This window comes from Triturus cristatus, chromosome 9 (genome assembly GCF_964204655.1).
Source record: "Triturus cristatus chromosome 9, aTriCri1.1, whole genome shotgun sequence".
NCBI classification, from domain to species: domain Eukaryota; kingdom Metazoa; phylum Chordata; class Amphibia; order Caudata; family Salamandridae; genus Triturus; species Triturus cristatus.
The window spans coordinates 670344798-670372416 of record NC_140592.1 but is presented as its reverse complement, the minus strand read 5'-3'; the positions used below and the strand labels follow the sequence as shown (position 1 = coordinate 670372416).

The following is a 27619-nucleotide window of genomic DNA, read 5'->3' as shown; positions in this document are numbered from 1 at the left end:
GATGCCAATGTCAGCGTGATTAAATTCTTGACATCTGCAGCCTCGTCGACCACAGCCCCACTGATGACTCAATCTATAAATATGGCACTGGCCTGCAATTATTCGGAGGAAAAAAACACCTTCCTGCATCTGGGGAAAGAACCTTTTAGCAAAAACAATGACTTGACCTCTCTACCACCACCATCCAGCACCCTAGTGGAGGGATGGATATTTCCAATAATTTTCTCTCACAGCAGAAGATAACAAGAGACAGTTGGGTGCTAAATATTGTGCAGTCTTCGTACAGAATCAAATTCTGTTCTTCGTCACATTCCATTTCGCCAAAAGTGTCAAATGCGACACTTGCAGTGTCTGACTCAGGAAGTGAAATCGCCTTTCCTCAAAAAAAAAAACATCTAATGTTCCCAAGAAGGAAAAGAAAAAAGAGATTTACTCCCACTCAAGTTCTGCATGTTGACTCTTCATCAGATATTTTCTCACTTTCATCAAGGAGATTGGATGACGACAGTAGATCTACAAGGTGCCCATTTTCACATTCCCATCTGCAAAATGCATCTGAGGTTTCTCCATTTTAAAGTGTGTTACGCTCATTAGCATTATTATGTCCTTCCATTCAGCCTGCAGTCAGCCTAGAAAGTATTTGTGAGCGGTATGTTGGAGGGTGCAGCATCTCTGCGGAAAAGCGAATATTGTCTTCTTATACCTGGACATTTAGTTAGTTAATGCTAACTCTGCATTGAAATTTCAACAAGACAGTCTATCAGATCCCTCCGATTCAATCGAGGTCTACAGATAAATGCATCAAAATCGGTTTTGCATCCAGTGTAGAGAATGTAATACTTGGGGGACCACAATAGACACAGTACATACAAAAGTGTCTCCTTCAGAGGAAAGATTGCCATCCATCAGTTTGAAAGTTGTTTCTCTGAAAGTCACAACAGCTCCATTAGTCAGACAAATCTCTTCTCTTCTGGGCAGCCTAGCATCATTCTCATTTCAAGTCTCATATGCCAGAATTCAGATGCACACTCTTCAGGAAAATCTAGATGCAGTACGAGTTCAGAGCTTTTTTGTTCCTCTAGAGGCTTCCTTAGCTCAGGTAGCCACCGCACATCATGTGTGATTGACCCCCGGAAAGACCTTTGCTCTCACTCGACATATTGGCTATCCACAGGATTTTGACCTTTTCTACAACTCACCTCGACCCTTGCCGACTCCTGCTTCAGCTACGCTGTACTGTGAATTGTTTCAGGGGTAATCGGACTTTATTTCTAGCCCAGGGGAAATGCTAAAATGTCATCATGACAGGAAAAAGAGATCTTGCGTCAATTTCTTTTTCCTCTGGAGGAAAACAAAAGATTCATGCTGATGACCCATACGTCAAATACCTACATTACTTGCAGCCAAAGCATTAGACCTCTTGTTGTAAAATTCGTCAGATTATCAAAGACTGTTGAGGATCATGAACACAAACTAACCTTATATCTCCTGGAAAGGAAAGATTTCCTCCGTTAATTAGATACTGCCACATCACAGGATTATTCTGTGCACAGTACTTCACCAAGCATTAATGTGTAGGTGACGCACAAAAGAAAGCATTTTTAATTCCCTGAGCTGACATGTTTTTTTAAAAGCCACTGAACCTTCCATGCAGAAAGAAAGAACCAAGGCATCAAAAAAGGCTTCAGAGGCCCAGTCAGAATTCCTGTCTGACCTGTCGACAACAAGCAGCCTCTTGACGAATAATGGTGCAACCATCCTGTTGGTGACTTTAAAGTCTCTGACAAAAGATTCCTCTTGAAGAAGAATGGAGCTCTGTCAACAAGTGCCCAGTCAAGAGCCCCATAAATAACAAATGCCTCGTATGTGGTGATAACCAAGATAATAAGAAATGCCTGCTGATGGTGATGCCAGTGTCAGCGGTGTTGAAGTCCTCGTCAATGACCTGTACATCCTCATCAACTGCAGCCCCACTAAGGGCACAGTCTATGAATATGACACTGGTCTTCAACTATACCGACTTCACTTGTGATTCCTCTGTCCTTACAGAAACTAATGATTTGCCTTTAAAAGCATCAGCACAACAACTCTTGATACATAATCTGGAATCAGAGCTCTAAGCAGAGATTAACGATGAGGAGCAGTGGAATGAGCTCTCAAGTCCAGCACAGCTGGATGTATGTTATAACCTACAGGAGAAGAGTGCGATCTGTCCCCAGTTGAAAACTAATGAACATCAACTTGACTACGACAAGTGTAATAAAGACTGTAAGCGATCCTACAAGGCCAGGCAGACTGCCAATACCCATCTATGATTCAAGCCCTGATAGCAGTTCTAAATATCCTGCAATTGCTGATGGATACTTTCCAGAAGCTGAATCAACAACTACAACCTTTCTCTGCAGTTTACCCGCAGGTTCCTGTGCCTACACCTCTTTAACATCCTCTGTAGCCACCAATCCAAACCTCCAGTCGTAGTGCCTCTTTAGGCCACCTCCAATTTCAGAACAGCCCCCCACCAACAACTGCTTCTACCAATGTGCCCTATGCCACCCAGAGATCAACTGGACAGCAATAAGAGGGATGAACGAGAAAAGGAGGCAGAGGAAGTGTCAGTACCTGTAGGTGATCTGGATGAAGAAAGAGATAACCACACAGATGACAAATGGTGAGACTTTGTTATGTCTAATGAAGGAGAGAACACACCTCATCACTGGAGTCACCTCCAGATGATATGGTTCGCTTCCATGCTTTGGCTTATATATGGTGTAAGTAGGGAAAGAATGCTTCCCCTCTGACGTCAGTAATAGTGATCCCAATACTGAATTACATCTGGAAGGTGTAATTAATAAAAACTTGGAAAATGAATTAAAACACGTGCTAGCATCCAGACTATCATTCCACGTTTGGAGGAATAAATCTAGGGCACCACAATCGGTGCCCTCATAACTTACAGGTCATCGTAAGTCAGATTCCATCATTACATCACCAGCTCAGTGGAGTTTAAAAATCCCAGTGACCCCCTCCATGTATAAACCTCAATAGGTATGGAAACCATATGGACAATCTAGGACGAAGGGTCAGCTCCATGGTTGTAACATCCATCTAGTAAAGCAATGTCCTAACCATTGTGGGATAATGAGACTGATCAATGAGGTACAGAGTTTCTCATCTGGTTAATCTCAGCATCCCTAAGCCTGGAAAAAACAAAGTCAAAACCATTATTGGGTTGGGCGTGGCTTAGCGAGCCATCATGGCGGACGTGAGCGGAGACCGCTCCGTCCAGCCTCACCATCATCCTGAAGATATGCTGCCTCTCCGGTCACTACTGCGACCCCTGAGCAGCTCCGTGTCAATCGGACACTGCGGACCAGCGCCTGGGCTGGCTCTGACATCGCGGAGTGCCCTGAGACTGCTGTGCGGTGCCTGGAGGGAGACGCGGCAGCGGCGGTGTTGGCAAGCCGCGCACTATAGTTCGCTGGAGCCCCGGCCGGTGATGGCGGGGCAGAAATACTTTCCCGGGTATTGGCTGCCCCCCCAGCCTCGAGGTCTCCTACGGAGGCGCAGTGCGGCTCGGCGGCCCGACATTGAGGAGAGGATGCCACGCGGTTGGCTGGCCGCCATCTTGGTGCTGCGTCTCTGCGCAGCGGTAGTCCGACCAGATACCGCAGGTGAAGGGGGCCCTTTGTAATGCTTGGAACCTTCTGTCCCAGCGGTCGGCTGGGACACATGAGTACCATTGTGCCTCTTGGATGTGAAGCCTGGCAGTGGCCCGCGCCCCCCATCATCCCTGGGCCCTGGCTCCTCTTCCCCCCCCTGCCCCCCCGCCCTATGCACAGGTTGGCTGGGGGCTCGGCCATCTTGTCGGGCCACAGGGGGGAGGAGAGTGCATAGACATCTCACATCGAGGGGGACCCTGGGGGCCTAAGGGCGCGGGGAGGCACTGAGAGGCGGCCTGCCGGCGTATTGTTGGGCTAGTGCCCACTGCTTTGCCATCTTCCTCCCTTCCCCCTTCATCTATCGGACACCGGCGATCGGCCGGGCTCTGTCGGGGGGCGCCGCAGGGGGCGAGCAGCCCCCTGGTATCGAGGACTCTGGTGGGGGGGTGTTGCGTGGCTCGGTGGCCGTATCAGGCCGCGGTGTTGAGGTGCTGTGGGGTGTGCGTGGCACGGTCGGCCGGCCGCTGTCCTGGAGTTGCATTGCTGAGTGGCGGTGGTCTGGTCGGGCTGTGAGAGAGGCCCACTAAAGCATTTGTGACCTTTCCGTACCGTTGGTTGGCTGGGGCCCGCACCCCCTTGTACATCTCTGGGCTCCGACCTCTTCCCCCCCCCCCCCCCTCTCCATTTCTTCTTGTGATTCTCTGCAGGGGGTTCGGCGATCTTGCCGGGCCGCAGGGGGGGAGTGCGCACAAGGGAAGCCTTGAGGGGTCACGCTGAGGGCCCCTTTCGGTGGGACATTGGGTTGCATGGACCGGTGTGTAGTGTCCTGGATTCCGTCTGCTTTGCCGCAGGGTGTGTTGTTGGGTCCCTGGTGTCGCCGAGCGTGAAGCTGTTGGGGCCGAGGTATTGCGCATTGCCTGGCTATGCTTGACTGTGATTTTTTTGCCCGCCTGCCACTTCGTTGTAAGAAAGTGGCTCTGTATATACTGCACCAAAGTAAGGTTCAGTGTGCACAGTCTACAGTCCCCAGAGGTTTGGCAGAGGTTAAAGTTAGATATAACCTTACTCTCTAAAGTGGTAGCTTGGTTGAGCAGTAAGGCAGTATAAAAGGACAGTGTAAAGCATTTGTTGTACACACTCAGTCAGCAATTGGTCTCACACACTCAAGAACTGAACTCTAGGCCAATTGTTTCGTATATAAAAATATATAGTTGTTTTATTTTATAACCACAAGTAGGTATAAAAATACTTTCTCAGAATGAGATGCTCTAGTTGAATACTTTCAAATAGCAATAGACTTTTAAATGCAATAGTTACAGTTGTTGCAATAGGCAACACAAGTTAAACACAATTATAACATTGAGCTCAATGGGAATTTTAAAGTAAACGCAATATCAATTACTTTGCATAGGTTTTTCTTACTCAGGGCTGGATCCTGGATTCAGCCCAGGTGCATCTCCTGTAAACAGTTGAAAGAATTTGTTTTTGTTATACAGGCGATTTTTAAGGAATATCTGTATGTTTCAAAAATCGACACAGAAGAATTTCTGGCAAAAACCAGGCAATGTTATCCTATGGAGAAAAGTTTGGTTATCGGAATATCACAGTTGTAATTGCTTTGTAGGGTCAGTGCTGGGCACAAAGATCCAGCACTGAGATCTCTACTGATAACAGGTGAGTAATTTCGTTTTCGTTTATCGGGTGATTTTTAGTGAATATTTCAAAGTTTCAAAACTCGACACTTAGAAGAAATTCCAAGTGAAAATCAGTCAATGTTACCCTATGGAGAAAAAGTGAGTTATCGGCTTTCAGTTAAGTACTCGACTAGCAGAGGTAAGGTTCTGGGGATAGACTCGGGGGTCTCCCATGGTCAGGTAGGTACAGTTGTTACACCCTCAGCGGCACAGGGGCAGCCAGGTGCAGAGAGAGTAGGCCCAATGTTAGCCTATGGGGAGTAGGGGGTCTTTGGTTGGTGGCTGCTTGCAGGCACGCCACGCGGCTGTGGGAGCTGAGCTCCTGGTCACTTACACAGGGCAAGTGGGGAAGTGAAATAGAACAGATGCTGCACTTCCAGGAGCACTCGGGCGGCTGGGTGCAGGGTGCTTTTGAGCCGTCGGGCGCTCAATGTATTTCAGTGGGAAAGCTGCAAGACGAACAAAGGCTGCAAGCTCTGGGTCGGAGATTCTTCAGGTGCGACCACCACTTCAAGAGGTAAGTTGGGGAGCTGTAGGTTAGGTAGGCACCCAGTAGTTGGGCACAGGGGGCCGCAGGGCGCCGGGTGCAGGGGTGTCTTTTGGCGTTGGGAAATCTTACCCTCTGCTGGTCGCGGTTGGGGGGGTCCCCGGAGTTGAGGCTGCAGGCACCATCGGGAGTGTCGAGGAGGGTCCTTGGGTGCTGGATTCTTGGTCACAGTCGCCGGGGGGATGTTCTCGTGGTCTTTGTTCACTCAGGCACCGGCCGGACTCGGCGGGTGCAGAGTTGGCTGGATTCGCGGTTCCTGGCTTGGCATCAGGGGTTGTTGCTCGTTTGAACAGATCCACTGCTCGTGGGAGTCCCAGTCTTTTAGAGGCGCAAGGCAGTCCGGTCCTCCGGGGTTTTTGAGGTTGCTGACCACTGGAGACGCCGGGGTTTAGCAGGAGCAGGTTCGAGGGTCGACAGGCCTGTAGGGCTGGGGCCAAGTCAGTTGGTGTCGTCCTCTTGTTAGCAGCTGCATGGCAGATCTTCTTTCTTCTTGTTCTTCTTCTTGTTTTGGAATCGGGATCTGAGGAAGGAAGGTTCAGGGTGCCCCTAAATACTAAATAATAAAGGTAGGTAAAGGTCAGGGACCAATGGGTCCCTTCCCAGGGGTGGGTACACCCCCTAGCCTGCCACTCTCCAGTGGGAGGGGGGCAGGAGCCTAGTACTGATTGGGTAGGGCTCCCCATCCTCAAGGTGGTGAGAGCCCGGAGTTGTGCTTCACCTTGCCTCCCCCACCTGAGGGGTGGGGTTGGCAGAACCTGGCACACCCCTTTCCTCACTTGGGTTTTTCCTGCCGATCTTCCCGCCAGAGTGGGGGGTCAGAACTGGTGGGGGACAGTTGCTGAGTACAGCAAGTGGCCTGGAGAAGCTCACAAAGGCGGTGTGCCTTTGAAGCTTCCCCTGCCCCTCCTGGGAGAGGAGGCCTAGCACCTCGCTCAGGATGTGCATTGTTGCAGACGCACGAGAGCAGACTGCTCTCTAACCAGTGGTCCAGCAACATATCTGCTGGGTGGCAGCCTATGTAGCCTCTCAGTCAGGACACAGGTTATTTGTTAGTTTCAGGGGGCAACTCTAAGTTTCCCTCTGTCGTGCATTCTACATTAAATCTCACACTGGCATCAGTGTGGGTTTAATGTGCTGAGAAGTTCTATACTAAACTTCTCAGTCTTTACTGTAGCCATCATGGTGCTGTGGAGTTCGTGATGACGATTTCCCAGCACAATATACTCTTAATGGCAGCACTGCACTTACAGTGCCCAGGAATGGACCTGGGTACTGTAGGGGTGCAGGGCTCATGCACCTGTACCCACACCACTGGCATAGGGCACCCAGCTAGAGGGGTGACTGAGGTATGCCAGGGCAGTGTGTTTGTGGGCATGGCACACAGGGATGTGTGCCATGTTGACTGTTTTGTTCTGCACCAAGACACTCAGCCTGCAAAGGAAGTTTGTGTGTGTGTGTGTGTGTGTCAGGGCACAGGGTACAGGGCCTCTAAACAATAAGTGCTGCAGCCCTTAGGGGTCTTCTCTGGTCACAGGACCCTGGGTACCTAGGGTACCATTTACTAGGGGCTGACATGTGGCCAGAGATGCCAATTGGGTTTAGGCTTTAATGCAGTTTTAGGGAAGGAACACAGGCCCTGGGTACCTGACTGGCAGAATCCCAGGGCACACTCAAAGTACATCAGCAATTCAGCAAAAAGTGGGGGCATACCATGCAAGAAAGATGGCACTTTCTCACACAGGTGCATTTATCGTTCGTGACCCCTGCCTCTGGGTCGGCAGCGGTGAGCGGGCCATCATGACGAGAGACAAGCCAGGCAGCAGCGATGGGGGGGTGGCAGGGCGCGGTGCCTGACAATGCTGCCCTCCTGGCAGCCATCACCCAGCCCAGGGATGCCCTAGAGGCGAAAATCGGGGCGGTCGGTCCGACGTAATGCTGCTGCGTCAGGACTTGCGGAACACAGTTGCCCGTATTACAGAGACTGAGACGAGGGTCTCTGCAGCAAAGGGTATCTTCTCTCGAGACCGCGAAACGGGGCCTTGCATCGAGTGTGGAGGATGTTGAAGGGAGAGCGCGGCGCAACAACCTGCGCTTCGTTGGCTTCCCAGAGGGCTGCGAGAGTGGGAACATGGAACGGTTTCTTACAGAATGGCTCGAGTGCTTGCTCCCCCCTGGGGAGTTGTCGAGATGTTTTGTGGTGCAACGTGCACATAGGGCCCTGATGCAGAAGCCCCCACCGGGAGCCCGCCCGAGGCCTATCATTGCAAGGCTTCTCAATTATCATGATTGGGACGTTATCCTGAAACAGGCCCAAGCCAAGGAGCCGTTGCTATTCAACAGCTCCCGCATACTGATCTTTCCGGATTACACGAAACTGGTGCAGCAGCGGCAGCAGTCTTTCCTGGCTGCCAAGGCCCGCCTCCGGGAGCTTAAACTCCCCTATGCCTTGCTTTATCCAGCGAGGCTGCGTGTGGTGTACCAGTCCCGCACCCACTTCTTTGATACACCAGAGGAAGTGTTCCTATGGACTGACGAGACTGTGCGGCTGCGTCCCCATACGCCACCAGGGAGGGAGTCCGACTCCTCCTCAAGTGGGATTGTCCGGAATCAACTTAAGCCGAGGGGGAGATGTGGCAGGCGTTCAAAGTCCAGGCGTCGGTCCCAGTCTGCTGGTGCTTCGGTACGTGAGGGGTCGACTTCCAGACATGTTTCGCCGGACTGATCGCAGGATGATTGTGTAATCTCTTCAACTTAAACCGGAGAAGCGCATACGAAGGCCGGTCTCTCCGTGGGGCTCTACGTACGGAGAGAAGGCCAGCTGACCATGGGCTGTGAACTGGGGATCCATTGGCGGGTGAGGGGTGGGACTTCCTGTTTTGGTCAGCCTGCTCTGCCTGCTGCGACAGGTACTTCACTATTCTTGAGGTACAGGGTGGGGGGGGGTTTGTTGTGTTATTGCACTGTCCATTAGAGTTCCGGAGCTTGTCAGTCTGTACGGAGGTTTGTTGCTGATGCCATTGAGGTACATGGGGCCTGCGCAGGGTAGGAATGACTGATAGTACACAGGAGGTCACTGGGCTCCTCCGGGTCCTCAGCTGGAATGTTTGAGGGGCGCTCGACAAGATCAAACGGGGGGCTATTTTGAAGTTGGCCAAGTGCGCCAACGCTAACGTTTTGATGCTGCAGGAGACTCACCTCATGGTGACTAAGGCGTTGTGTTTCCAGCGCTTTGGATATGTTCATGTCTTTCACTCAGGTTTTGTTAGGGGTTCCCGGGGCTATTCTAATGCATCGCAGGGTTGCATACACACGTTAAGTCGTGGGGGGATATACAGGGCAGATACCTGTTTGTGCTGGATACGGTGGGTGGAGATACCTTAATCCTAGGGAGCGTTTATGCCTCCCCGCCTCTGTCCTGGGGCTGGCGGAGAAAATTATGACCATATGGGCAGACATACCCGAGGGCCTGGTGGTTGTTGGTGGTGACTGGAACGACAGGATGGATATGGCCAGGGATCGATGGAGGTCGGGGGGTCAACTGGATGTCCGACATCCTACTAAATTATATTCCCTAGTCTCGATTGGGTCGACCTCTGGCGTAGGCTGCATGGTACGACACAGGGCTACACTTATCTTTCGGCGGTTCATGACTCCTTCTCCCGCCTTGACTATTTGTCCCAAGGGCAATTAATTGCAGGGTGGTGGCAGCTAATATTCTCCCACTGGACTTTCAGATCACTTACCAGTGGCCCCAACTATATGGGCCGGTGGGGCCGGTGAGCCCTTCCAGTGGCGTCTCTCGGCCTGGAATCTCCAAAAGGAGGATTATAGGGAACAGCTGGAGGATGCCATAGATCAGTAATTGGCGATTAAAGAAGGTTCGGTTCGGGGGGCAGCGACCCTCTGGGAAATGATGAAGCCCACTATTCGTGGGCTGGACATTTATTTCTGTGTAGCATCCTGTAAATTGCGAAGAAAGGCCCTGGTACGGGCGGAGGCTGCAATCCTTGAGCTGGAGGCGCATAGTGGGTAAGAGGGAGGGAGACATGCTCGACACCGATTGCTGTTGGCACAACAGGAATACTCTCATATTCTCCTAGACGAGGCTCATCGGGCGTGGTTGGCTACCCGTAGCAGGATCGATCAGTGGGGCGATAAATCTGGTAAGCTGTTGCATAGGTTATGTCAGGGGTCTCTTCGCCCCCAGGTTCTACCAGGTATTGTGGGGCCGGAGGGGTTACCCTTTTCTGATGCGTCAGCTATTGCTGGTAGTTTTGCTGAATATTACGCCAAATTGTACACTCCTACGGAAAGCCTGTCAGCGGAAGTCATTGGTCGTGTTTTAGACGACCTCCCGCCTAAGGCGCTCTCAGATGAAGTACGAGAGGAGTTGGAATGCCCACTTACAGAGGAGGTATTGGGGGCGGCCCTGGGGGACCTAAACCCTGGCAGGGCTCCTGGCCTGAACGGCTTCCCGAGCGGATTCTTCAGAAAATACTTTCTGCAATTGGGGCCCCACTATCGCAGGGTGGTGGAGGAGGCCAGGGACCGGGGGAGACTGCCCGGTAACTGGAGACATGCGGAGGTAGTAGTCTTTCACAAGCCCGGCAGACCACCCGAGCACCACGCCTCGTATCGCCCCATCTCCCTTCTGAACGTCGAGGCCAAGATACTGGCCAAGGCATTAGCGAATCGTCTCCGGCCCCACATAGCCTCCTCGTACATCTGGATCAGGCTGGGTTTATACCCCAACGGACGACCCGCTACAATATTCGACGGGTTCATGTTACGGTGGCGACGGTTCAGGGACTCGGGGTACGGGCAGCGCTCCTGTTGGCAGACATGGATAGGGCCTTTGATTCTTCAAGCTGGGTTTAACTATTTGCTCTCCTGCGACATCTGAACTTCGGACCCTGATTTATGTCATATTTAACCCTGCTGTACACGGACTTAACGGCGTCGGTGCGAGTTGCGGGCTTTGTTTCCTCCACATTTACCATTGGGAGGGGTACCAGGCAGGGGTGTCCATTATCCCCCTATTTATTTGCCTTAGCAATGGAGCCCCTGGCCGCTTGGGTGAGGATGGACGCTCAGGTGTCCGGTTTTGAATGGGCACGCTGATTGTCCGATCGCATAGCTCTGTATCTGAGGATATCAAGACCTGGTCTCGCATGCCCTTATCTATTTATTGCCGGTCAGCCATTTTTAAAATGGTCTCGCTCCCGCGCCTTTTGTATCAACTGCATAATCATCCTTATCTGATTCCCCTGCGGTGGTTTCGCCAGGTGAATGCGGCCTTGGGCCAGTTCCTCTGGGATGGTAGGGTGGCGTTACGGACCTGTTTTCAATCTACATATTGAGGGGGACTGGCAACTTCGGATATTTGGTCTTATTATATGGCATCACATCTGCTCGTTTTAAACGAGTGGTGGTACGGGGACAGGACGGACCCGGCCTATGCAGTTGAGCGACGGTGCATGGGGGATCACACACTACATACGATTCTTTACTCCGCCCCGCTGAGACGCTCGCTACTGTCTGCCACGCGGATTGTCTTTCAAATCTGGAGGCAGGCGTTACGGAAGACAGGTTGGTGGAACAGACTGACTCGGGAGACCCCACTTTGGCATAATGGTCGCTTCCCACTACTGGCATCCCTACATGGGTTCCGCGATTGGGATAATATTGGGATCTCCCCCTGGGAGACGTTACGCGGAGTTCGATCCTAAAATCCTTTCAGGACATCCAGAAAGACTTTCAGATGCCGAAAACCCATTTTTTTTTAAATTCTTACAGTTCAGGCACGCTATCTCTCCCAGCTTGGAGGACTTGGAGTCCCTGCCGGAGTTCAGCCTGGTAGAAGCCAAAGTATTTATGGGGGACCTCCTTGACCATAAGATCTCCAAAATCTACCAGCCCCTGGTTACACACTTTTCCCCTTCACTGCAGCGCTTACGGGAGGCTTGGGAGGGTGATGTGGGTCAGATGGAAGAGGAAGACTGTACAGAGGCTCTGGCATCTCCGTGTGGGGCAGCCATCGCAATGAGCCTACGGCTCATTCAATTCAAGTACCTCCATAGAGTTTATTATACTAGGGTCAGGCTCTGGAGGGCGGGCTTGGTGGCTTCTCCGGTGTGTCTCAGATGTAATCATGAGGACGGGACCCTGTTGCCTACCATCTGGCACTGCACGGCACTAGCAAGATTCTGGAGGGGGGTGCAGGCCTGTCTCTCTGAAGTGCTGGGCTGGGAGCTCCCCAACTTGCCGAAGCTAGTCCTCCTGTATGTGATGGAAGGGATTGGGGGCAACATCTATAAACGCCATCTTATGCTTCTGGGGCTTACCTTGGCAAAAAGGGACATAGCTAGGGCCTGGAAGGCAGCGGTCGCTCCCTCGATCTCCGCATGGAAAAACGGTCTAGATTTTTGTATGGGCCTGGAGATCCCGGTATTTGAGGCCAGGGGATGTCCCCGGAAGCACTGCAAGATCTGGAGGCGCTGGTGTGACTATTGAGGCTTGGAGCTTGAGCCGCCCCCGGGAGACCGGAGTCGGGACCCAGGGTGACCTCTATACCTCATGCAGTTTGTTTCCTTTTATTTTGTTTTTATTTGTGATTTGTTTGTTGCCCCTGGGTAGGACGATTTTTACATGGCTGATGATGTCTTATATTGTACAATGGCAGTTTGTGTAAGTAATATGTTGCTCTGGAATAGATGGCAGTGCGCGGGGTGGGGGTGCGGGTTGTTGTTTTAAGGGTTTGATTCTATTTGCATCTCCTTTCATTTTCTCCTAATTTTTACGTGAAATTGTCAAATTCAATTTTTGCATCTTGCATGCGGCAGGTGTCTCTGGGGTTCAGAGATCTGCGCCATATGTGATATTTTGGCAAATAAAATCTGTTTAAAAAAAAAAAAACATTATTGGAAAAGAAGTGAGAGCTGTGAGCTGTGGCAGCAATCATAGATGTGTCCTTGAATAGGACAAATGCAGGCATGCACATTCAGCAGCTGCAGTACTAATGACACAATGGTGATTTAAATCGACCTCTTTCCACTCTGAAGTGCAAACCAGAATTCCAGACATTCCATTTGATGGAGAGATTCTCTTTGGAAAGGGGGGGGGGGGGGGGGCGGCTCGAATTTGATCCTTAATCAAAGAAAATATTTACCATCTGCTCAGTGCAAAAATCATGGATTGAAGGCACATGCTTACATTTATCAAAAAACACCCGGTCACCCCTCAGTAAATGAATGTAACTTGCACCTTCAAGAGCTGCAGAGGGACATCCTGTTCCTCCTTTTCAAGGGAGCAATCAAAAAAAGCTCCCAAGACCCAGAGAATCTTGGGTTTCTACTTTAGATTCTTTTATGATGAATAAGAATATAGTGGGGTGGTGATTGATTCTCAACCGTAAATCGAGAGAGAGAATAGGAGCTGGTTAGAAAGTCCAGCACCCATGCTCCTTAAATGTCTTTGCTAAGCAGAAGAAGGATGCGGTTCCTCCAGATGAGGCAAAAAGAGGGAGAGATGAGAAGCTATTGGTCGGGACCAGGAAAGGAGCTGATCGATTGGATCCTGGAATCCGAGTGATCAGACGTGATTGCCCTCACACACCTAGATGGGTGTCATGCTGCATCATTGGGCTGTTCCTTTTGGAGCCGGCGCTGCAATGCCCAACGGGCCCCTCAAGGGAGCTCTTCATCAGAGATCTTCTGATTTTCAAGCCGTAATGATGAGTGCAAGTGAGGATGTAGGGAGTGTAGGGTGATGTGCTAGGTGATTTAAATTACTCGTAAGGGGTACAGAGAATGGTTTTAATGAGGTGGTCCCCTTGACAGGATTAAAAACAAGGGCGCTGTCACAGGAGCTAATGAACCTTGACAGGTTCAAGATAAGCCCAATCAAAATGGGTCAACTGTATCTGCCTGGAGGCCGGAAGATGATGGTAGGTCATGGGAAAGATTACTGTGTGGGACCACTTTATCTCTGCAGCTAAGCAAGGTCTCTGCTCATACATAAGGGGCACAGTTACTACCCTAATAGGGTCTGAACTTTGATGTCCTGTACTGCAGCAGGTACAGTGAACACTTTTTGTTTATGCACATTCACTTTGCACACCTCTACTCCCAAACAGGTGTATTGTAGGCATCAACTATTTGGTCCTGAAGAAGTACTTAAGATCCAGTTTGGCCATAAGGCATAAAAAATGTTGACCCATCGTCACGTATCTTGAAGCTGTCAAGTTTCATTGGCTCATGTGACAGCGCCCTTGTTTTTACTCCTGACCACCTCATTAAAACGTTCTCTGTACTCCTTAGACTATTTTAAATCACCTAGCACACCATCCTACACTCACTACATGCTCATGTGCACTCAAAAATCACAATATCTCTAATAAAGAGCCTCCTCGAGGGGTCTGTTAGGCATTGCAGTGGAGCAGCCCAATGATGAAGCATGACACCTATCTGGGTGTGTAAGGGCAACCACTTCTGATCACTCGGATCGCCGTATCCAAATGATCTGCTCCCTTCCTGGTCACAACCGACAGCTTCTCATGTCTCCCTCTGTTTTTTTTTTTTTTGCCTCTTCTGGAGGAACAGCATCCTCCTTCTACTTAACTACTGATTCTCGACCTACAGGAATTCCTGCTAATCTGGACCCCAGTCACTATTCTTTCACCCTAAATTTAACCATAGTAAGTACTTTGGTACCTTCCTAATTGGCTATTGGTGTACCCTTCTAATTACCTAGTGTATGGTACTAAGGTACCCAAGGCATAGGTACACCAGGGGTCTCCCATGGCCTGCAGCATGTATTATGCCACCCATGAGAGACAACTCAAACTGTGACTACAGGCCTGCCATTGCAGCCTGTGTGAGCTGGTGCTAGCACCACTCACAACAGAAATAAGTTTCCTTACATCGGAGGTCACTGCACTTAAAACCTATAAGTCACCCCAAGGCAGGCCTTTCAACCCTGAATGCAGGGTGCTTGGTTATAAGTGTGAGGATGCCCTGCATGAGCAGGACACACTTTACAAACCCAGGAGCCCATTCTCCAGGGTTTGTAAGTGTGGTTAGCCATTTTATACATAAAATGGACATCAGGTCAATTACGAGATGTCTAACTATATATTGGCTGCACCGAAACCGGTCATGTATGGTATAAAACATGTTGGAATTCTGCCCTCCTGCTGCTGAGCCAGCCTGGAGCAGGGAAAGATAGAACACTAGTTTTCCTGTTACAGGGATGTGTGACTACCTCCCAGACAGGACTTGGTGCATTGGGCTGGGGTGGGGGTGCTTGCCAGCGTCACCAGACTGCTTTGATGGGCACATTTGGTCCCTCCTTGCTTACTCCAGTTGAAACCAGTTTAGTAAGCCATTGGCTCCCCCACTGGCGCAAAACTGTACAAAGGATATGGCAGTATCCTCCCCTCTGTCCAGCCCCTCCTCTGGGAGGGACCCCTGAATCGTCCCAACCCTTTCCTTAGAGTACTTAAGGGCTTACCTGTGGATGGCTCTTCAGGTTCGTTGTGGGACAAGATTCAGATCCAAAACCACTTCTACTTCTACCATCTGGACACTTTGGACTTTGTTGGACTTAGCTTTGGGAACCAAGACTGCATCTGGAAGACTTCTGCTGCTCCTGTTCATCCTGCCAGTCTTCTGCGTTGTCTGTGTCTGTGCTCCATCCAGGTCCTTCGCCAGGCCTATGGGCATCAAAGACACCCGAAGGAATCTTGAGTTTGGGTATGTGGGCATTCCTCTTGACTTTTGGAAGAATCTCACAACCACCAGGGACTTTTCAACTACCAAAATCTATAAAGGGAAATGGAAATACTTTTGGCACTAGTGTACTAAGCAAGGTCTGCATCTGCTTGCTTCTTCAAAGCATTTCAACTAATGTGGATACCTACTTCTTAGAAAATCCATACAGTCTCATTGAAACTAATAGCCACCCTCAAGTCCCCCCCCCCACACACACACTCATTGAGCTTATCCCTAATGTGGAAAATAAATTACTCTTAGAAAATGATTGTGCTGTTGGTGCCAGCGTCCTCCAGAAAACTCAAGTATTGTCTTCATTTTCAAAGATAAAGTGATTACTACTATACCCAAGATCATACTTGTGGTCCCTCTAGACTTGCAGCTCGATAAAGGTGTGACTTCGTATTTGTTTTTCATAGCCAAGCCATATCAGCAGAATAAATGCTATGCTCCTTAGATGTTAGCGCTTGCCTCAAATTCTTGTTTATATAGAGACAAAGATTATTTTTCTGGCCATCTCTTAGTGGTTTTAAAGGGCAACTTTCTTCAAAGCAGGGAGATAGATCGTAGTGTGCATTGTCTTCTTCCACATGTAAGCCAGTTAGTTGATGTCTTGGTACAGCAGTAGTTTAATAGAACTATTTCTACAGCAGCTGCACTATTCACCAGAGTTTTACTGCTAAATATTTGTAAAGTCCCCACTTGGAAGGAGTGTCCCTCTTTCATCAAGCCATACCATCTTAATCTTAAGGACAGAAGCTAAAGTTGTGTTTGGACAGGCAATCCTTTGCGCTTGCTTTCAGTAAAGTGAGCCATGTTTTTGCCTTCTCAATAGATGCATCAGTTTGTCTTAATTTAAACCTATGAATCCATCAAGACTAAGCAGATATAGTTATAAGATACAACTCGCCATGGCATCCCCCGTGACCACCAAACCTTTATGACCCACATCTCAAACTGCAAGATGATCAAGTTTTTTCAGTGGCTGAGCCAACCTACTGGCCTGATGTCTCTCACGGGATCTCACATCTTTAGGTATAGGAGCCCAGTTGAAATCAGTATTGATACCTCCAGAAGCATAGTAGCTAAAGAGATGGTTAAAATGGTTTGAGAAACCGGGTGGCCCGCTATGGCCAGATGAACCCAACTCCACACCTGGGATGTGAAAATGTGAGATGATGTGGTCATTCCGGGGCTGGACATGGGTATTTCTCCAGTATTGGGGTGTTTTTCATAGATTCACATGCTTGAATATTCCCCGTCGTCGAAGTGGGAGTCCCACGGTATATAAAAAGCAATAAGTGTCATGTATATACATATACATACATAACCACATAATAGCATATACATATCAAAATAAACATATCAAGTGAAAATACCATAGGATAGTATAGACACATAGGAAAGCATTGAGAAAAAGAATCACTTTACTGACATATCCTTGTCGTTTTATAGTCCAAACTCTAGCCAATCAGGCGCAAGCACCCTCTAGAACCTTCTCCTCAGAGGCTCAGGCCCTCAGATTTTCTACCGCACGTCGTGTGAAGGGAGTCTCCCTGAGCTCTGCTCAGTCTTTGGTCTGGTTTGAGTTTTTCTCATCATGTCTTCAAGTAAGAAGTCTATTTTCCGTCCCTGTTCATCTTGTGGGAAGTTAAGACTTTTTCTGAGGACCCTCATGAAAAATGTATCTATTGTCTTTACCCTGACCATAAGGTGGCCAACTGTAAAATTTGTAGAAGTGTGGCCTCTGTTCGAACAGGAGTCTCCTCCAAGCGTAGTAGTGTTCAGGACTTGCCGTCTCCCTTTTTGAAAAAGAAGAGACTTCATCTTGAGGAAGTGTCTGCAGGCCAAGTCTCTGTTACTACGCCAGCGTCCCCGAGACCTAGCTCTCAGGCGTCTCTGACTCCGTCAGCGCATGTTTCTAGTCAAAAATGCGCAAAACCGTCTACGGGCCCGTCGACGGCCCCTCCGTCGATGAGATCTGCCACTTCATCAACCTCGGTGACGACGGTGTCGAGCAGATATCCTGCGTCATCGACGACGACTTCGTCGACGTTTTCACCGTCGACAGTGGTGTGCGTTTCCCTAAAGACTATTTCGTCGACGATTCCACTATCTTTTTCGTCGACGACTAGGAAGCTGGCGCTTCCGTCGACGTCTAAAGCTTCGTCGACGATAATAAAGAACAAAAAGAAGAAGTCATCGCCGCCGACGCTAACAGCATCGTCGACGGCGTCGTCATCGGCGGGCTCGTCGTCGACGACAGTCTCGTCGGCGCGAGCTTAGTCGACGGCACCCTCGTCGACGGCGTCGGCGGCAGCCTAGTCGACGGCAACTTCGTCGACGTTCGCCTCGACGATGGAGGTGTCAAATTCTGGTGCCAATGTCTACACCAGCGCCAGGGTCGGTGGACAACTCCTTGCTGCAGCGTCGCCATGCTGTGCTGGACTCTGTCATGATGCCACCGGTCACTCGGCCACCTCATCAGCTATTCCCCTCGGTTGATGAGGAAATTTCGGATTCTGATGACGATGTTCAGTCCTCTTTTCGAGATGCTCGTAGTCCTTCTGAGCTTCATATTAAATGCCAAGATTTTGAGGAGGATGACTATTCGCAGGGCTATTACTGTCAGAAGCAGGAGCAACATCCCCCTGCACAGTTCCTATTGCGCAGCTCCCTTTGTCGCTCATCTCCAACCTTCAATTTATGTTGGAAGACTACAATCGTCGCATTTCCGGCTTCCTCTCATAGTTCTCCACGTGAGACGCCATCTGCCGTTCCGTCTACTCCTGTGTTGCCAACGATGCCGACACCATCTGCACCTGCATTGGTTCCCCCTGCAACAGATGAGGTTGTGGATAATCTGGATACGGAGGAGGGAGAGCTTCATGATGAAGACTCTATGGCGGACTGGGATGACTATGAAATCAATTTGCCCGCATCACCTCCAACATCGCCAGTGAATTCACCACCTGTCGACATAACAGGATTCCATTAACTGATGGAAAGGGCGGCTCAACGTTTTCACCTTCCCATGGTGGTTAGGGAGGAGGACTGCTTTCTGTACGACTTCAAGTCCCAGCCGCAGAAACAGGTACGGGCCGTGCCCATTATAGACTTTATCTGGAACGAGGGCATTAAGCTAATGAAAACGCCTAACTCCATCCCGGCAGTGCTCCTGCGACTGGAGAAGAAGTACAAGGCCCTGGACTCTTCTCCAGCTTGCTTAGTGTCTCAGCCTAAGCCAGACTCGGTGATCACCCAGGCGGCGCAACGTCGCTCCAAAAATCCATCGTCTCCGCTTTAGTCTCCTCCGGATTGTGACGGCCGCCGCCTGGATGCCATTGGCAAAACGTTTTCGACCATGGCTTCAACAACAGTCCGAGCAGCAAATTCTTTGGCCATCCTTGGTCGTTACGATTGACAAATGTGGTCGGACATGGCAGCTTTGGTTAAGCTTATCCCGGAAGACTCTAGAGCGGACGCTCTAAAGATCCTGCAAGAGGGTGAGAGGGCATCCTGCGAAATCATTGACTGCTCCGTCGACATTGCCTCCACGGGTTTTCGTCAATTGGCTGGAGCGGCTGTTTTAAGACGACGGGGTTGGCTTCGTTCCACCTCGTTCCGTCAGGAGGTCCAGGCCAAGATTCTGGACATGCCGTATGACAGAGAATCTTTGTTCGGCCAGCATGTGGAGGACGCTTTGCAAGCCATCAAGAAGGACACGGAGACGGCTCGCTCCCTCGGCACTCTCCAGTTCCGGAAGCAGCCCTTTCGGGGTGCGCGCGGCCGCGGCACCTCCTCTTCCTTTTGTGGGTCTTCTTCCCAGTACCGCTCCTACAACCAAGGACAACAACGTTATTCCTCACAGCCACAGCAGTCTTACAGGCAGCAGTCTGGCAAATCTTATAGAGGAAGATCCAATTACAGGGGAAACTCTTCCAAAAAACAATGACTGTGTACATCAAGGGTCCCCTCTTTCCAGTTTTTCCATTTCTCCAGTTGGAGGACGAATCTCCCAGTTCTTTTCGAATTGGTCCTCAATCACTTCGGACCGCTGGGTTTTTGACATTATTTCAAGGGGCCATGCCCTAGAGTTTGTAAAGGTTCCCCACACACCTCTCCATCCGGACCTCCTCCTGCTCACCTCAAAAAACTTTTCAACCAAATCCAGATAATGCTCAAAAAAGGGGCCATCGAAGTGGTTCCGAAATCACAAAAGGGGTTGGGGTTCTATTCCTGTTTTTTCCTCATACTAAAGAAATCTGGGGAGTGGCGCCCCATCCTCGACCTAAGGTCTCTCAACAAATTTCTCAAGGACCAATCATTCCGCATGCTCACGCTAAAGGACATCCTTCAATTCTTCTCTCAGGGCGATTTCATGACGACAATCGACCTTCAGGATGCTTACTTCCATGTGCCCATAATTCCACGCCACAGGAAATACTTACGTTTTCGTGTAGGTCACAGGGATTTCCAATTCAAGGTCCTGCCCTTCGGCCTCCGCTCGGCTCCGCGGGTCTTCACAAAGATCCTAGCCCCGGTGGTGGCCCATTTGAGACTAACGCGCATACAAATATTCCCGTATTTGGACGATTGGCTCATCAAATCTCAATCCTCCCACCAAGTGGCCCTCGATACTCAGCGCTGTCTCACTCTGTTTCAGTCTCTGGGCTTGTCGATCAACTTGCAAAAGTCTCAGCTCACGCCAGCTCTGTACAAGACCTTTCTCGGCGCTACCATCGATACGAGCAGGGCTATGGCCTTTACCTCTGCAGAACGGCAAACATGAATTCGACAGCTCGCAAGCTCCATCGCAGCAAAGCAGTCAGTTTCAGTCTGCATATTAAAGTCCTTTCTGGGGATGGCGTCGTCCTGCATCGCTTTGATCCCACATTGCAGACTGAGGAGTCGTACCATTCAGGAGGAATTGGACAAGCAGTGGCGTCAGGTCTCCGGTTCCTTCAACGACCAGCTCGGGGTGACAGCCCGCATGGCTCAGGCGCTGCATTGGTGGACTCGTCCTTCCAACATCGCAGCGGGAACATCTTTTCTGACGACAGCCTCTGAGCTCGTTCTTACCACGGATGCATCCATGGAAGGATGGGGCGGACATCTTCAAGATTTATCCGTCAAGGGCAAGTGGACAATGGTTCAGCGTTCCTGGCACATCAACAGATTGGAGCTGATGGCCATTTTCTTGGCGTTGAAATCCTTCCGCCTCCAGAGAGTCAGTCCTCATTCAGACGGACAACACCACCAGCATGCACTACCTGAACAAGCAGGGCGGGACAAGATCTCCGCTGATTTCCCAACTGGCTCAGAGGATTTGGAGTTGGGCCATAGTCCATCGGATTATGCTCCTGGCAGTTCACCTGCCCGGCATTTCCAATATTCTAGCGGATGCACTCAGTCGGTCAACGTCAACGACCCACGAGTGGGAATTGCACCAGCCGACTCTAGACTTTGTCTTGGGCCTTTGGGGTCGCCCGACTATCGACCTTTTTGCAACCCCACAGAACAGCAAATGCCAGTCCTACGCAAGCTGGTTTCCCCACAAAGGGTCGTGCGGAAATGCCCTTTCGATAAATTGGTACAGGATATTTGCGTACACTTTTCCGCCGATCCCTCTGATTCCTCGAGTGTTGCGGAAGATGCGGCAACAACCGTGCCAGATGCTCCTCATAGCTCCACAGTGGCCTCGGCAGGCATGGTTCTCGGAGTTGCTCCTCCTCTCCCAATGCGAACCCATCCTTCTTCACCCGAGGCCGGACCTTCTAACAATGAACGACGGGCGGATATGTCATCCGAATTCCAGTTCACTCAGCTTGTCGGCTTGGAACCTGAGCACCTTGAATTTGCTCATTTGAACATTCCACCGGCCTGCAGGGAGGTGTTAGCTAGGGCGAGGGCGCCCTCCACAGTGAAGACTTATAAGCTAAAGTGGAAGCGATTTTGTCTTTGGTGTGTGTCGGTCCACATACATCCAGTGCACGCCTCCCCAGAACACATTCTGCCGTTCTTCCTGCAGTTAGCGCAGTCTGGACTGTCACACTCTACTTTAAAGGTCTTTCTAGCGGCAATATCTCGCTTTCGGCAGGACGGCTCGACCTCTCTCTATTCATCTAGAGTAATACAGCAATTTTTCAAGGGTCTCTTCCGAATGTTCTCGCCCATTCGGTGTCCTCCACCCACGTGGCGTCTTAGCATCGTATTGGCTCAGCTCATGAAGGCGCCCTTTGAGCCAATCCATTCGGCGGATTTCAAATTCTTAACATGGAAAGTGGCCCTCCTCCTTGCACTGACTTCCTCCCGCAGAGTCAGTGACATTCACGCCTTTACAATACAACCTCCGTTTCTTCAATTCAGATCAGACTGTGTAATTCTCCACACTAATCCGGCTTTCATGCCTAAAGTACCATCCGATTTCCATCTCAATGAACCAGTAATCTTGAAAACTTTTTTCCCGCATCCGCAGTCTCCAGCGGAACAGAGTCTACACTCTTTGGACTTAAAGAGGTGCCTTAAATTCTACATCAGCAGAACACAATCCTTTCGCAAGTCGGATCAGCTGTTTGTGGCCTACGGACGCACTTGTAAAGGACAGTCGGTTACCAAGCCCACGATTGCCCGTTGCATTTCTTCAGAAATCTCCTTTTGCCATCAAAGGGCTGGCAAGCCTCTTTCTTCTGGAGTAAGGGCTCATTCTACGAGAGCAATGTCATCTTCCACTGCCCTGTTCGCTGGTGTACCCATCCATCAGATTTGCCGGGCAGCTACGTGGTCCAGCAGGCACACGTTCACAAAGCACTACTGCCTGGAGTCGATTAATGAAGCGGACACGGCTGTGGGACAAGCAGTTCTGCGGAATCTGTTTAAATAAGGTGAGCCTCTGCTACTTCCCTCCTCCTTGGGTATTCTCAATTGCGTATTAAATACATTGTCATTGTATTTCATGCAATATTAATACGGCCTTGTCAGCCGGTTGCTGCTTACTGCTCACTATTCTATTCAAGAATGTGAATCTATGAAAGACACCCCAATACTGGAGAAGAACAAATGTTACTTACCTGTAAACTGTGGTTCTCCAGTATTGGTGTCTTTCATAGATTCACATGCGACCCACCCTCCTCCCCTCAGAGGCTCTTCTCCTCATTAGACTCTTTTGTCACTCTTGTGCTACGAAAATCTGAGGGCCTGAGCCTCTGAGGAGGAGGTTCTAGAGGGTGCTTGCGCCTGATTGGCTAGAGTTTGGACTATAAAACTACAAGGATATGTCAGTAAAGTGATTCTTTTTCTCAATGCTTTCCTATGTGTCTATACTATCCTATGGTATTTTCACTTGATATGTTATTTTGAATTATATATATAAAGTTTATTTGGATATGTATATGCTATTATGTGGTTATGTATGTATATGTATATACATGACACTTATTGCTTTTTATATACCGTTGGACTCCCACTTCGACGACGGGGAATATTCAAGCATGTGAATCTATGAAAGACACCAATACTGGAGAACCACAGTTTACAGCAGGGGTACCCAGAGTACGGCCCGCGGGCCGCCAGCGGCCCTGCAAGCCTTCCTTGGCGGCCCGCGGACCATGCAGACATCGTACCTTGGTTTTTTATTTTTTTCAAAAGTGTGTCAGCAAACTCCGCCGGACTCCGAGAGAGACTGCTCTATGGGGGTCAGGAGATTCCAGGATAAGAGTGGAGACAGGCCCCCGTCGTGTTTGGCTGCACAGGATGAGAGAGCTTCCCTGCACCCGAGCACTTCACAGGTCTTTAAAAGACCTTTTGCTTGTTAACGAGGCTTTGATGTTGCAGGGGCGCTAAGAAGAGGTGAAATACAACAAAGCCTCATTTGCAAGTAAATGGTCTTTTAAAGACCCGTGAAGTTCTCCAGTGAGCCGGGGAAGCTGTCTCAGCCCGGGCTGCCACACATGCAGGGTGAGGTGACAGAGAGGACAGCAGGGTGAGAGTGCCCAGTGAGGTGAGGGGGGGGGGCAGCCGGGAGTGAGCCAGCGAGGAGTGAGAGCCGGGTGAAATGGCAGAGGGTGACGGGGGCAGCAGGGAGTGAGAGCCAGGTGTGGTGACGGAGGGCAGAAGGGTCTGAGAGCTGGCTTTAAATTACACAGGGGGGCTGTTTATGGGCTGGTGTCGGGGACGTGTAGACACAGCCCGAGGCCCAGAGACAGAGAGAGATATAGATAGACAGTGACAGACTGACAGATAAAGGCAGGAGGCAGGCAGAGGCAGGTAGAGGCTGAGACAGGAACAGGCACGGAGAGAGGCAGATGGAGAAAGGGAGACAGACGGAGAAAGGGAGAGGGGGAGGGAGAGGGAGGGAGGGAGACAGAGGGAGGGGGAGAGGGAGGGAGGGAGACAGAGGGAGGGAGACGGAGGGAGGGAGACGGAGAGAGAGATGGAGGGAGGGAGACGGAGGGAGAGGGGAGACAGAGGGAGGGAGGGAGATGGAGGGGAGATGGAGGGAGGAAGACGGAGGGAGGGAGGGAGACGGAGGAAGAAAGATGGAGGGAGGGTGAGACGGATTGAGGGAGACAGGGAGATGGATGGATGGAGGGAGAGGGAGGGAGGCGGGGAGATCGGGAGGGTGGGAGAAAGGGAGGGAGACAGAGGGAGACATAGGGAGGGAGAGATGGAGAGGGATGGAGGGAGAGAGGGGGACGGAGGGAGGGAGAGGGAGACAGGGAGACGGAGGGAGGAAGAGAGGGAGACGGAGGGAGGGGAGGGAGACCGAGGGAGGGGAGGGAGACAGAGGGAGGGATGGAGGGAGAGGGGGAGAGGGAGGGAGGGAGGGAGGGAGAGGGAGGGAGATGGGGAGACGGAGGGTGGGAGAGGGAGGGAGAGAGAGGGAGACGGGGAGACAGGGAGGGAGACGGAGGGAGGGAGGAAGACGGAGGGATGGAGGGAGACGGAGGGAGGGAGACGGAGGGAGGGAGAAGGAGATGGAGGGAGGAAGAGAGATGGAGGGAGGGAGAGAGACCGAGGGAGACGGGGAGGGAGACGGAGGGAGGCAGGGAGACGGAAGGAGGGAGAGGGAGACGGAGGGAGAGAGGGAGAGAGGGACAGAGAGAGAGAGGGACGGAGAGAGAGAGAGAGAGAGAGGGAGAGGGAGAGGGAGATAGATAGATAGATAGATAGATAGATAGATAGATAGATAGATAGATAGATAGATAGATAGATAGATATGGATATGGATATGGATGTGCGTATGCCAGGTTTGGTGGCTCAGTGGACGAAGGCGTCCACTGCAGGGGCCTGTGTTCAACCTCATGGACACAGTTTTTTTTGCGCTAGCCCCGCCCCCTCCGCCACTGACCCCGCCCCCACCAGTGTGGCCCTCGGCCACAAACCACACTGTGAATTTGGCCCCTGAGAGAAAGTTTGTGAGTACCCCTGGTTTACAGGTAAGTAACATTTGTTCATATTGCACACTTTGGGCACAAAGATGGCAGGGACAATAAAGGCTCACCTCTGGGGAAGAACATCTGCATCTCATTTGCCTTGGGTCCTGTAGAATCTTTCTCTTTGTCTTGCTTCTATTACAAGGCTGGTTAGCTGGCAGGGATTCTGTGGCTGCTGGGCAGCTCGGTGTCCTCAACACTTGACATCTGGAACTGTAACCAGAATCATGTCTTTACCACACAGGGCAGTCCAGCGCCTCATGTTCCATACTACTCGTAGCAAAAAAGTGATTCCAACAATTGGGGATTGCACCTGCCTGCTAGAACAGATATTGGCAGAGATTCGGTTCCTTGCAATGCACAGCCCAACACTTGTATGCTGGGTCTCCTCGATGTACACAATCAATGTCAGCACTCCTATTACTTTTGAGGTACAGACAAGATGCACAAGGCAACTTAAGTTTTGCTTCATTTAAATCATAAAGTTTTCCCCCAATCGAGAATATTTGTATCTTGTCTTTGTGTGCTGCTCTTGTAGGTAGTAACAGCCATGTCACTTGGAATGTGTGACTTTGTGGATGTCCTTGGCTCCAGACTAAGTCAAGCAGATGTCCAGTGCTTTTAATCAACAGCGAGCAACAAAAGGAAAAGGGGGTGGGGATTTTACTAAGCTAAGTGAAACCTATTTTCAAAGGAAGTGAAGGCATGCGCCTCTCCTGACCAGTTAAACTAGTTTCGAGGAGGGGCGGCCCGAGTACAGGCAGGCTGCCCTATCGATCTTGGATGGAGGACAGGCTGCTGGACAACCACCATCTACTTGTGCATTGATACACACAGAGGCCGAAGGGGAACACTTTTTTCATCTTACCCAGTGAGATTGTCATGTCAGCCCTCTCCCTGCTGACAAATGACAATTTTAAAATGAGGATCTAGAGTATTTTGGAGGACATAGAATGGATTCACAGTTTGTTTACTTCAATGGAGAATTAACATAGAGATAGCCAGAACCAAATTACCTCTCGATGTGGAAGGACCTGTTCAAAACATGCATAGAACTTTGGTCCCCTCAAAGGTTTATCTTGGCCCAGCAAGCAGTTAAGGAGTGGGCCAGAGTGCTAAATGTGACAGAGTTGGGGAAAGTAAATAAAAACAGCACTTGCAACAAGGGAGCCAAAGGACGGAGACTTACTGGAGGGAGTAAATGGGTCAAGGAAGAAGGATTAGGGTAGAGAGGCAGATCGGGGAACAGCGGCGGAAAGATAGGTAGCAAGGATTGTTGACCAAGCGGAGAGAGCGAGAGGCAGAGCTTTACCCATCCTGCCAAGCCTCCATGTGTCACTCAGAACGTCATCAATGCCATTTTATTTTCAGGCATAGTTATCGAAGTATTAAAAGAAGTACCATGGAGTGAAAATTGCATGCCTTTCTACACTTTTTAACTGTATATATTTATCTTGATAGCAATTTGTTGAGCAAAAAATGAATGTATTCCTCAACACAGCAGAGGCACATCACATATAGCAGCTTTACTTCGTTTTCCTTGAGCAACGGTTGGATTAGTTGATCACCTTACCCTGAGTCACTGATATCATGACAACATGTTTCACCTTAATGGTGCTGCATGCAATGAATGCCATATATAAAAATAACTTGTTTATGATGCTAGATGGCTAGAATTACTGAATGAAACAGTGGAACTATGTTCTTCGACTACTCATTGGTAAAAAAAGAATCCCAGAAAATAATTCCGTGTCACATCAAGACCTTTTTGCTCCCCTTGGAGCCATGCTAACAACTCTTCTGTATTTCTGCTGCACCGGAACTCACTGACGTTTTCCAAGTACTTCCATGTAGCTGAACCTTGACATCTTGATGGCTGGAATGAGAACTGCAGAATGACTTCACCCACTGCAAATGTAGTGATTTACACTTGCCTTGTAGGAATGGCATTAGTGTTTAACAGCTTTCTGCCAGCATCTAATGAAAATACGTGTTTCCTTCATTACAGTTGTTATCTGCATTTTGTTAACACTCAAGTTTTAATGCATTTTCTTGTTTCTTACTTTCTCCTTTTCTCCTCTTCCAGCCGACCAGTAACAACTTGTCTGACAGTCGAGGAATGAGTGCTAGCAGCCTGGATCTGTCTCGACGTAGCTCCCTGATTGGCTGATTCCCCCCACACAGCATCTCTGGGTGTGGGAAATGGGCTGCTTTTACATTTTGCATTGAACTTGAATGTTTAGCTCATCGCGAAGTGGGGATGGCGGGAGGGAATCATTTTATGCTGAAGCTAACGGAGAAATGGTGCAGTGCTCGTCTTTATTATTTCTATTTTTTGCACAGCCTTAACGGTTCGAGCTGGCATTTCATGCTCCGAGATTCAAGTATTTCAAAGGTACACGTGTACATATATGTATAAATATATATATATATATATATAGGTATAGTATGAGAAAAAGTTGCGCCGCATGGCAAGCATGCTGCTTAGATGTGTGCCTATAGCACACCAAACTAT

The 27619-nt window shown here is 50.0% G+C and overlaps 1 protein-coding gene across 1 annotated transcript in view; it reads left to right on the top strand.

The window, feature by feature from the left end:
* KLC2 (kinesin light chain 2) overlaps positions 1 to 27413 on the top strand; it is a 263961-nt gene extending 236548 nt beyond the window's left edge. Inside the window, exon 16 of the mRNA XM_085625737.1 lies at positions 27191 to 27413. Within this exon, the coding sequence (XP_085481863.1) occupies positions 27191 to 27274 (84 nt within the window). The 3' untranslated portion in view covers positions 27275 to 27413. The remainder of the gene's footprint in view (positions 1 to 27190) is intronic.
* The last annotated feature ends 206 nt before the right edge of the window (positions 27414 to 27619 follow it).